The following is a 12,902-nucleotide window of genomic DNA, read 5'->3' on the forward strand; positions in this document are numbered from 1 at the left end:
TCTGAGCAGGAATCGCTGCCCATGGCTCCTCCCACTACACCCTCTAGGACTGCAGGAGCCAACGGGGATGACTGACAAAAAAAATCAGGACTTTTAATGTCCCAGAAGACTTGCAGATTTCCTGGGACAGCTACCTAAAATAAGGGCCAATCCCTGGAAAACCAGGATAGGTGGTAACCAGAAACATGATTTGTATCCACAGGAAACATGGTTAATACTGTATTAGCAACCATAGGGGCCAACCATGTATCTCCGTTACCAGGGACATAGATTGGATGGGATTATGTGACATACACCTAGATAGTCTTGGCAAGTAATCCGTACCCACACGCTATAGAGGGAAATGAATCCAGTTCAAAGTCACTGCCAGTCTGACCTGGGGGAAAATTCCTTCTAACCCCACACACAGCGATCACTTAGAAGCTGAGTATGAGAGTATGAACCAGCCAAGCACCTGAGAGAATGTTCAATGCTACCTGTGCCTATGTCACCAGTTTGACCAGGCCTCCTTCCCAATGCTCTGTGTGGTAGCAGAAATCCCAGGCTGCATTGCTCCACTTGGTGCTGGTGCCATTCAGTTTGCATTCTTTCTCTTGCTGAGGCAGTTTGGGATGGCTGCTTAGATTTTCCCAGAATGCACTTAGGCAACATAGGTGATGAAAACACAACAAGCTCGGTGGACGCCTGTCTGTCTGAGGAAAAATGCTGCAGTTGGGATATTTTCCATGACTGGGTCAGATGAGAGAGTCACAATGTGGCTACAAAACCTCAGCTGTACTTGCAGCCTACATGATCATTATGCACAATGTTGGGGTTGTGCAGTGTGGGGGAAGCACAGGTAAAGCAGCCATGTATGTGTTCTAAAGGTGGTCTTCCTGTCATCTCATCTCTAAACAATATTAATTAGGGCTGTCAAGTGATTAAAAACATTAATCATGATTAATCGTGCTGTTAAACAATAATATAATTCCCATTATTTAAATATTTTGTATGTTTTCCACATTTTCAAATATACTGATTTCAATTTCAGCACAGAATACAAAATGCACAGTGCTCACTTTATATTTATTTCTATTCTAAATATTTGCACTGTAAAAAACAAAAGAAATAGTATTTTTAATTCACTTAGTACAAGTACTGTAGTGCAAATCTCTTTATCATGAAAATTGACCTTGCAAATGTAGAATTATGCACACAAAAAAACCTGCATTCAAAAATAAAACAATGTAAAACTTTAAAGCCTACAAGTCCACTCAGTCTTACTTCTTGTTCAGCCACTCGCTCAAATAATTTTGTTTACATGTGCTGAAAATAATGCTGCCAGCTTCTTGTTTACAATGTCACCTGAAAGTGAGAACAGGCGTTTGCATGGCACTGTGGTAGCTGGTGTTTCAAGATATTTACGTCCCACATGCGCTAAAGATTCATGTGTCCTTTCATGCATCAACCACCATTTCAGAGGACATGCTTCCATACTAATGATTGGTTCTGTTTGATAATGATCCAAAGCAGTGTAGACTGACATATGTTCATTTTCATCATCTGAGTCAGATGCCACCAGCAGAAGGTTGATTTTCTTTTTTGGTGTAGTTTCTGGAGTGTTGCTCTTTTAAGACTTCTGAAAGCATGCTCCACACCTCGTCCCTCTCAGATTTTAGAAGGCACTTCAGATTCTTAAACCTTGATTCAAGTGCTGTAGCTATCTTTAGAAATCTCACATCAGTACCTTCTTTGCATTTTGTCAATTCTGTCGTGAAAGTGTTCTTAAGACGAACAACATGTTGGGTCATCATCTGAGACTGCTATAATATGCAATATATGGCAGAATGTGGGTAAAACACAGAGCAGGAGATATACAACTCTCCCCAAAGGAGTTCAGTCACAAATTTAATTAACACTTGTTTTTTTAAATGAACGTCATCAACATGGAAGCATGTCTTCTAAAAAGGTGGCCAAAGCATGAAGGGGCATATGACTGTTTAGCATATCTGGAATGTAAATACCTTGCAATGCAGGCTACAAAAGTGCTATGCGAACACCTGTTCTCACTTTCAGGGGACATTGTAAATAAGAAATGGGTAGCATTATCGCCCGTAAATGTAAACAGACTTGTTTGTCTTAGCAATTGGCTGAACAAGATGTAGGACTGAGTGGACTTGCAGGCGCTAAAGTTTTACATTGTTTTGTTTTTGAGTGCAGTTATGTAACAACAACAAAATCTACATTTATAAATTGCACTTTCACAATTAATAGATTGCATACCAATTATCTTGTTTATCATTTTTACAGTGCAAATATTCGTAACCAAAAATAATAATATAGTGTGAGCACTGTACACTTTATATTCTCTGTTGTATTTGAAATCAATATATTTGACAATGTAGAAAACATCCAAAATATTTAAAATTTCAACTGCTATTCTATTAACAGTGTAATTAAAACTGCAACTAATCACAATATTTTTAATCATGATTAATTTTTTAGTTAATTGCAAGAGTTAACTGCAATTATATTAACTAATTATAATATTAACTAAACAGGAAAGATATTAATGCCAGTTTCCATTTACACCCATTCATCATCAGCAGATGATATTCAGTACTTTCATACTCACCTGCATGTGCTACCTAATCATCAGAGCCATAAATCAGTAGAACAGCTGAATTTGGTTCTAATTGTCCTCTTTCACACTTGTGTTTTGAAGTTAAGCATTTTTACAAAGGAAATTCACAGCTAAATTTGAGTTACTTACAAAATGGAAGATGCATTTCTTTTGCCAAAGCATAGTGCTCTAGGATAGTGAGTTATATATACCTGGGACTGGTTTACAGGCCATGTACTCCTCATGCTTTGATATATTTGTCTTGTAAGAAGTATTTGTTGACTAATAACATTTTATAATAATATGGTTATATAAATTTAATCTTACTTGTAAACTAACAATTGTATGCACCTACAAAGCAAGGCTTCTTATCTAGCGGCTGTTTCTGATTCTTTGCCTGACACAGAACAATACCATATTTCCCCCTGAAATTACATAACCATGACAAAGCTTAAAATAGTGCTAAGAATTAACTTAAAAGGGCAGATCTCCAGCTGATGTACATTGTCATAGCTGCATTAAAATCAATGGAGTTGTGACAATATGCACCAGTTGAGGAGCTGTGCCAAAGTAGATAATAAATGAATCCCCATGTCAATTTCATTATTCGTGGGTTATCGTAAATTGACTTAATTTTTATTTCTGATTTATGATGCAGAGATTTCAAACAACTATTGTTTTAAAGAAAGAAATCGAGAACCATTTCACAGGCGCTATTCTCGTGTTTCAAACATGGTCAGTTTTAACAACACTTTGTAATGCACTTAATGGTTTGTGGGCTGTGGGAAATGTAGCTAACAACTCCAAGCAGCCGTCACCAAGGTTACCGGTAAAGCTTTTCTGAAGACAAAAAGCACGTGAGGCTGATTCGCTGGTGACAATATTTAAGTGGCCAGGGGAGGTCTAGGTGGAGCCAGGGAGCGTTAGTCTTTTCAGCGCGTTCAGAAGTACTCCCAGGACACAGACTAATTTACAATCGCAATGAATTCACTCTTGCGGAGGGTAATGGTGGGATGATCGCTCCCCAGGGGAAGCCTAGAGACGCTGTGCTGTACTTTTGGCCGCTTCCCATCCCAGGGGCCGGATGATTACATGGTAGCATGAGTGCAACACCCGCTGGAAAGCATCAGCCAGGGAACAGCAGAGCGCGCTTCGTGGCTCTAAGGAGTGGGAGCAGATGTCACGCCCCCGCTGCAGCCAGCTCTCCGAAACGCACGTGTGTCAGTGTCATGCTGCCTCAGGTCTCTCCGCTAACGACTGATCCGGAGCACGCTAAGGGCAGATAAATCTCCCGTTGCGGGTGGAGCCTCCTAGGGCACATGGGCGGCTGCTGCGGCTTCTCCCACTTTCTGTGCATAGCTCGTGTGACCCCCCACGTGTTGTGCGCAATTCAACTGTCCGCCAGGGGCAAGATCCCGCCTTCTCCCCCACACCCCCACCGGGGACAGGGATCCCGCCTGCTCCCCCAGTGGGGACTCGCGCGTGCCCCCGCACTTACTGCGCAGCAGGACCCTGCCGAAGAGGCTCCGGTCCCGGTGTAGGGTGTTGCAGTTCCAGCGGTGCTGGCGGAACTGGTGCTGACATTCCGCCGTCCACTCCGCCACGCCCAGCCCGATGGAGCGCATGGCCTCGGGGTGCCGCTGGCACAGCTGCCGCTGCCGGCTCACCAGGCCGGGCACGTTGTCACACATCACCCGCGACGAGCCCACGGCCCCCATGTACCTGCGGGGAGCAAAGGCGCACAGGCAGCGGGGCGAGGAGTGGGGCGAGCGGGGACAGGCTCAGCTAGCGGGGCAGGGGGGGCACGGACTGGGGGGAGCATGAGCTGCCAGGAGCGGTCTGCGTGGGAATGGGGAGCTACTGGGGCGGGGCCGGCGAGTGGGACTCGAACAGGGACATGTGCCCTTCTGCCTGGCTGTTCGCCAGGAGCCAGCGCTGCTTCCAGCGGTTTATACGGATCCCTCCGCCTTCCTCTTATTTCCCTCCAAGGAGCGAAGGCCCCAGAGCGGCTAAATCGGCTCTTGCATTCTGATCATCCGCTGGTCCAGAGTCCGTTTAATCTGGAGTCTAATTTACAGCCGCATTTGCATTTGCTGTTTTGGTAGAAATCCTTTCAAAATCGTTTGCCTGCCGTATATTCCTCCCGAGCCTTTGGAAGAACCAAAAACTCCTTCATAGCGCCTTACTTTGGGTTTTGTCATTTTTTTTCTAAATGACATCATCATCTGTATCCAGATGTTCGCAATTAGCCCTGAACTGTTTAGAAAGGTATCTCTTATAAAACACAAACCGCCGTGGCTGTCTTTTGAAGCGCTCAAACAGGAGCAAATGTCTTTTTGCCGTGTTTTCATTCGCTTATAAGCTCATCAAATCGTTAAAAGCTGTTGTTTGCAACAAAAAAAATGTACAGATATTCGGCAACAGGTAAAAGACACCGTGACAAAAAGCCCTGGCAATAAATAATGTTTATGCACCTAGGAAACAGAACTAGCAATTGTACTGAAAAATGGCCAGTCTGATAAATCAGCCTTTGATGCAGTGTCAGCCGTGTCAAGGTTAAATGCATTCCCTGGTCAGTCTGTTTACAAGGGGAAGTTTAACTCCTCTTCCTCAGTGAGGTTTGTCTGTTTTGTTTTGTTTTGTTTTAAGACCCCATTTTCTGAAGGAAATCTCTGATTTAGGCTCCCCCTTAATTAGCCCCGTGTTTTGCAGCTAGCTCAGGAGCATCACAACTAGCTCAAATATCTTTTGAACTAGGAGCTGTGGTCCTACAGGCTTCTCCACTATTCATTTGGAGGTTTTAATTCAGCGATGAGAAACATTTTTTTCTGTCCTGGAGGAAAGGCTGGAGAGGATCGAGGGTTTGAACAAAATTCTGCTCTAGACTATTCTGACAATTCTCTCTCTCTCACACTTTGCCCTAGTACAAACTGCACCATGCCTCTTATTTTCATCGATTCATTTGGCCACTGCATTGTTACCCGACAGATTTTCTGACAAGTTCCTGTTCAGCTGTCATTTTACAGGAAAAATAAGTCAATAAAGGAGCAAGGATATTCAATGAAGGAGAATTAATCAGATATATCCCTGAACCTGAACGATGCAAAACCTTGTTGCATGCCATAAGCAAAATCTTCATACATTTCTTTCGGCCGATTCTTACACGAATTCTATATATAGTTGGTGATAGGAGCTATGCGGGGCATATTTTAATCAACTTCCAACTGACCCTGCTGTTACTGTCCATGCTAAAAGCTCTGATCGGTCCTCAGATCAAAGAGTCCTACTTGGACATGTAGTAAAGCAGACGTTTAATTGTTAAGGATGGGGAAGGAGGAGTGGGAGCTGAGAGGGAAAAGAGAAGTAGAGAGAAGATGTAGGATAATTCGGATTGATTTAGGATTGGGGTTTTTGTATCTGAACAGCTGGCGGCAATATATTTTTGTGTGATCACTAAAGGAGTGGGGGTGTCAATTCTTCTAGTTTACCATGAATTTTATCCCACCTTACCCAAGAGCAAATAAACCCCTTGTAATTGCACAACTTACCACCACGAAGAAGTGACTTCTGGGGTTTCCCAGAACAAGATCAGTGGAACAGCAAACCAGATCCCAAAGCGAAAGTTCATATTAGAAACACTTCACTCCACATCGGTTCTAATGCGAAGGGCGGAGGAAATCCCATGGAACAAAAGCTACTGACACAGAGCCAAATGCACCTTGGGGGCTTCTCTCCTCACTGGATCAAGAGTCTCACCATTCTCATGTCACGGTTGCCAGGGGTCAGATTTACTGATACGCTCTATAATATGTCTGTGCAGAACTCCGGAATCTGCTCAATTTGTCCAGAATCACATCCTCAAGGAGCGGCAAAGAATCCTGTGGCACCTTATAGACTAACAGACGTTTTGGAGGGCAACAAGATCAACCCGCTCTCATCCTTCTTCCTTACCCTGATGCAGCTCTTCTGCTGTCAGAGAAAAGCTGAGGGGCTGGTGTGGGTTGCTTACAGACTGGGTGGGTTCTGCCTTTCTTTCTTTCTTTCTTAACTCTGATGGATGAAATGATGTCAAGAGACATTGGAGGAGGTAACACCTCTGATTAGGGAAGGAATCCCGATGGGCTAGTTGCCTTCCAATAACCTTAAATCCAAACAGAGTTAGTTCATACCCTACACAATTACCAAACCGTGCCCGGGGTACGTTACTATTGAGAATACAGCAGTGAAGTCGCCAAACAACGGAAAATACTTAGCACTTCTCAATATCTGGTATCGATATATAATGTTTTATACGGTATTTCATTCACGTCTGTATATGGAATTATAGATACAGATACGCCATATGAACCGTGCAACTGGACTATGACATTATATATATAAAAAGGAAATATTTCCATGATTTTGATTATTTTACTAATCTCCGCCCTAGGCAATTAGGAAGGGGAATGGTCTAAATTCTTCACATCTGAGGCCACGAACTGTGACTGCTGAAGGTGATTCTGTAAAAGAATAGAGACCGGGTGAAATGAACACAGTGCACGCAAGCACATTTAAGTGTGAAAACTCGATAACGTTATTTAACACGCTGAGGTCTTATTTGTGTAAATATCACCCCGATTCCTAGCAAAGCAGCTTCCTCTTTTCTCCTGACTTTTGGCCCGAACAGTCTACTCCAAATTGTAGCCCATTGACTGTGTGGCAGAGTCTTCAGACAACAGTCCGGCAGAGAACAACCGGTTAAAACAAACACACTGTAAATAGTCAGGCCAGCTCACATGACAGCACAGCATCCATATTGCACACGTTTAGTATGTGAATTACCGTGCTTAGCTCCCTCAAGTGCCACCTGGAAACCAGACAACTGTCCGGAACAACTGTCTCTTTCAAATTACATTTAAAACTTTGCCCAGACTAACAGATCATATCTCGCTACATTGTTGTTGCTAAGCAATTTGTCGGTGTATGTGTTCAAATACCATGTACTGAAGATCAAATTAAACTTCCCTAAGGGAGTGGGGCGACAGAGAGAACAAACGCTCTGAAAGGTGACTGGATTGCAGATTTAGGACCTGATCCGACTCCTGTTGCAGTCAAAGGGAATTTTTCCATTGATTTCAATGGAAGTTGGACGAGGTCTTAAGGCAACCGGCTTCGGGCAGGCTGTTATCTAGAAGATAGTGAGGCAGGGAAAAATCAATCAGCCCACTTCTCTCTAGGCTTGACGAGGCTCCAGCATCTCGTCCAGGCTAGAGATTTCCTCCCCCGAAGCAACATTCCGGGTGACACTCTACCGCGCTAGTTTAGATGCCGCTGAACTGAAATAAGGGTTGGTCGCTGCCATCCCAAGACAAGTTTATACCCCCCAGGGCCAGTGCATTCGGCAGCCATCTGCTTTCAGAGCGGAGGGAAGCCCAAGCGATGCGTGGTCCAGGGAAGGGCACCTCGGGCCTTACTGCTAGCAGGATTTTGTCATTTGGCTCAGCCAAAGGGGCAGGGAGCGATCAGCGGTCACTCGTAGCTAGCCCGACAAGTCTGTGTCTCTAGCGAGCTGGAGGCGGGCCGAGATCGAGCTCGACCAAGGTACTGGAGCTGGGAGCCTACAAGCAGGGAAACTCGGAAGGGATTTACATAGATCAGAAAGTAAAGATGCTTCCCTGGAAATCTGTATCCTCCAGGGCACTGGGGAGGGATTTGAAGGCTTCCATATGGCAATTGTTAAGCAGAAACTGCGCCTTCCATTCCCAGCGAATACACCGAGAAATAGCGATAGAGAGGAAACCGTGTCCAGCTGCCAACCCAGCTCGGAGCAGCCCCACCCAGGGCAGACTGAACAAATCCGGCTCCTCAGTCTGCAGTGACTGTGGCCAAGGGAGACGAAGTTCACTCGATGGGGAGGAAGAAGAAATGACCTCGCCTGAAACAGGCGGGCTGTGAAAGTCCTATGGTTGATAACCCCAGCTCAAGAGAGACCATGGAGATTTTTTTAAATGTAAGAGTATAAAACCTTTCTGGAGAAAGGCAGGAGGCTGAACGCATCAGACACAGGGAAAGACACTGCTGGGCAGGATCCAGATTCCCTCCCAGCCTGCTCCCTTAATCCAGACCACCCAGTCACCCTCGTGTTCCTGCTAGCCAGCCACCATCCCCTACTCTTCTCCCACTGCCACCCCATCTGCTTGCTCCCGCTGTTGCCCGGGAGTGGCCACTAGGACAAAAGATGTTTTCTTACCACATGGTGCAAGTGGTAAACTCCCGGGGAAGACAAGACAGGTCTGACCATTGCTTGTCTCCTATTTCTTACCTGCCCCCCTTTCCTCAAGCCCACTCCCTTTTAAAAAAAAGAGGACAGTCTTTTTAGCTCTGGATTTGAGCCTAAGGAAGGAAAGCACCCACACCACAATCCATTGCGTTTTAATGTGATTTGTGGACCTAAATTCGTAGGATCCTTTGAAACATGTTTTAAAATTGGTTTCCTGTTGTATAGGCTGGGGATGGTTTATAAGTAACATTTACTCTAGGGAAGCAATCCAGGCTGGTATACTAGGCCTTTCCAGGTTTGTGCCAGTACCATTTAGTGACAGAGTTCACTTACCTTCTCTCAAGACTGTCACTGAGACTGAACTGGGACTACGTTCCCATGGGAGCCCTGCATATCACTGCTTCAGGGGCAGAGCCTGAACTCAGATACACCAGCATAAATCCCAATTCCCTTCAGTGGAATTGCTTGTTTTCCACTGGTGTAATGGAAAAAAATGTGAGTTCCTGTCTTTATAGTGACAGTCATATCTCAGTAAATGAATGATAGTGACAAACAAGCCAGGAGCTGCCTCTTTCTCTCATGCAGGATCTTATTAATGTGATAAGCTATCTTGTCCTTTCATAGAATATCAGGGTTGCAAGGGACCTCAGGAGGTCATCTAGTCCAATCCCCAGGTAGATTTTTGCCCCAGATCCCTATATGGCCCCCTTGAGGAGGGAACTCACAATCCTGGGTTTAGCAGGCCAATGCTCAAACCACTGAGCTATCCCTCCCCCTAGACCTATGTACAGCATGTTACTGTCTGCAGATAGTCATCTTCAGTATGTTCAACTCAACATTGTATACGGACAGATTTCGCTAACCTTAATGAGAACCTTGAATACTGCTTTGGCCTTGGCTTCTGTTTGTACAACTAAGTTCCCTTTTCTTTAGTTTGGTCCCATTTTGGCACAAGCACACACTAAAGTGAGATGGCCCACACTTCTGGGAAATAAAAAGGAATGGTTCAAACTTGATCATTTGCAAAAGGGACAAGTGTAGAACCTCAGAGTTATGAACACTCTGGGAATTAAGGTTGTTCGTAACTCTGAAATGTTCAAACAAAATGTTATGGTTGTTCTTTCAAAAGCATACAACTGAACATTGATTTAATACAGCTTTAAAACTTTACTATGCAGAAGAAAAATGCTGCTTTTGACCATTTTAACTTAAATGAAACAAGAACAGAAACAGTTTCCTTAAAAATATTTTTTAAACTTTCCCCTTTTTTAGTAGTTTACTTTAAACACAGGACTGTACTGGCTTCTACTTTTTTGTTTTGTTTTGTTTTGATTGGTCTCTGCAGCTGCCTTATTGCATACTTTTGGTTCCAAATGAGGTGTGTGGTTGACCAGTTAGTTAGTAACTCTGGTGTTAATAACTCTGAGGTTCTATTGTAAATGTTTAAGAGAATGTTAAAGCAAGTCTATTGTGGAGGACTGATGGCCTGAAGGGATTTGCTGTGGAAGATGGAGTCTTTCTTATCCGATAACTGGTTTAAATCCAGCCCCCTTTGCTTGTAACTTGAAGTCATTAGATTCTGAAGACTGTTTGGTGGCCCCATTAGTGTGACTTGAGTTCCCGGAAGGCATGTGTTTATGTCAGAAAGCCATCTTAACAATTTACCCTGATTTTGATCCCAGCTGAGAGTCCTGGAAAATGAACTATCCCTCTCTGCTCTACACCTGGTCAGTCCAGTCCAGGGCTAAGGAACATTTGTGGGGCAGGGAAGGGAAGCCATTGTGATAGCTTTAGTATTCTGGGCTATCGATTAACACTTTTCCTGAATGCTAGATTCATTATTTAAAATGCAAATCATTGCGGCTGTAGGTGCATACTGGAATTTCAACATAGTTCTTTGGAACACTAAATATAGGGCATGATGAATTTACTATTATGAATACTTTTGATTATTTAGGAGCTAAACAAGCATTTAAAAATCAAACACGGCCATTGTAGCACTGCAATGAATTGTAGCACTGCACTATGATCTATGAAAAAGCCCATCTCAAATAAACAAACGAACATCATCCTACTCAGAAGTCTGAATTCTTCAGATCACAAATTAGTGGGTCAGGTATAAGATTTAACAGTTCAGAAGGAAATGTTCATTTTGCATTTCATTTCCCTCCAACTGAAAGGAACCTCCAGAAACCTGATATAGCACAACTTGGATTTCAAAATTACTGACACCAAGTAACATTGAGAGAGCTTTTGGAGTGTATAGGCTCCATTTATCCACACTGAGAAGTTATGAATGACACACTATCGGTTCCACTAGTAGGTAGCCTTCATATTTCCAGATATATAAAACTTGTTTTAGATGCATAGGGAGAGCATGAATGATGGTGTAAAGATGGGAGAGGGAGGAGAAAAGGAGGGTGAGTGAGGAAATCCCTGGCAGAGTGAAGGGATAAGGAAGCAATAAGAAACAATATCCAGGATGTAGAGAAGGCAAAGCTGGGCATGACCTGCAAGGGCAGCTGAGCAGGCGAATCTTCAGTAGCAGCTTTGGGATCCGGAAAGAGTAGTGACATGATCAGATCAAATGAGCAAGGGGGAAAATATCAGCAGTGTTTTAGGCAGACTGGAGAGAAACAATATTATTTAAGCCACAGATGAGGTGATAACAGTAACCATGGCAGGAGAAAATCAGGCAGCCAATAGGACAATCCCCCCTTTCAAATCTCTTTTCCCTGGAAGGCCTATCTATACTGCAGCCCAGGTGAACAACTAGGGAAGATTGTGGAGAGGGGTCATCTTTTCTGTCCTCCATGGAACCTAGCACTGTTTCAAACAGCAATAACCCATAGTTTAAAGATGCTGCATAAGTGTTCTGGCACTCTACAAGAGTTTGTTAATTTAACTGACAAAAATAAATGGATTAGAGTGGAAGATCTGAGGACACTGACAATAAATGAAATGGAGAGTGGTGGTGTCAAAAACTACTTCTGAAAATTGTGTTAAAACCAGCTATGTAAATATCTTCAGCCTTCTAAAGTAAGTAAAGTCTTGTGAAATTTTGAATTGTTTAGGCTTAGGATCTTGGATTTCTATTTTCTGTTTAACTCTGGTAGGACTCTCCTGGTAAAAGACGTTTCTTTTGCACACACTGGTATTTGATTGACAGTATCACTTTGTGCATTTAATTATTGCTGTATTACAATCTCTGACTCTGTTTTGGCTTTTTGCATATTGGATTTATGATATTGTAATTGCTCTTTCTGATTATGCTGTGCACAAAAAAATTCACATCAGTTGAAAGGGTTTATTCTGCTCACATTGTGCACTATGCTGTTGAGGATTTCCTTTGTAGGAAAGGAGGGGACATTGAGTAGAATCATTTGTCTTTGCCGATATGCCCCATGGCATTATGACCAGATTTTGAAATATGAGCATCAGAAGTTAAGCATCTAAATCTGTAAGTAAGCACTTAAATAAAGATGGCCTGGTTTTCAGAACTGTGGAGTGCCACAGAACAAGGCACAGCATCTTTGCAATGTATATTGCCTGGCCGAGCACAGGCTTTTGTGGGAAGAGATCATAAAGGAAGGATGCTGAACCACCATACCTTACCCAGAGAAAGACTACTGTATCTAGCTAATTCAATATTTTTTAATTTAGATGTATAGAATTGCTCAAAAAAGTGCCTCTCTTTATGCTCTAGGCATCCTTACATAACTTAAAAATACATCTTAATTGTAGTAGAACAATTCAAAGTAACCTTCCAGAAGCAACTGAAACATACTACACTTGATCTTACTTAAAATGGAAAAAAAGCACACTTGCTGTCTTGATCCCAATGTTCACTCATTTGATACTTCCTCCTGCCTGCCAGTGATCTCATTTCAAACTGGTCAAGAAGGTCAAGGATCCTTTTCCCTTTCTCTGAGCAGGAAAAGACCAACTTGATCTTTAAAAGTTCATGGGCACAAAATTAGCACTTTGTGGATGTAACCTCCCCATCCCACCCCATCCCACCATAAAGCAATGGTTAAAAAT

General features: G+C 43.2%; 1 protein-coding gene across 1 annotated transcript in view; it reads right to left on the reverse strand.

The window, feature by feature from the left end:
* The window catches only part of WNT2 (Wnt family member 2), a 33,485-nt gene extending 27,255 nt beyond the window's left edge, over positions 1–6,230 (reverse strand). The window contains exons 1-2 of the mRNA XM_030554195.1: positions 6,151–6,230; positions 4,101–4,324 (exon numbers count right to left, since the gene is read on the reverse strand). Of these exons, the coding sequence (XP_030410055.1) occupies positions 4,101–4,324; positions 6,151–6,230 (304 nt within the window). The remainder of the gene's footprint in view (positions 1–4,100; positions 4,325–6,150) is intronic.
* Positions 6,231–12,902: the final 6,672 nt, after the last annotated feature.

The sequence above is a fragment of the Gopherus evgoodei genome, chromosome 1, assembly GCF_007399415.2.
Source record: "Gopherus evgoodei ecotype Sinaloan lineage chromosome 1, rGopEvg1_v1.p, whole genome shotgun sequence".
Classification (NCBI taxonomy): Eukaryota; Metazoa; Chordata; order Testudines; family Testudinidae; genus Gopherus; species Gopherus evgoodei.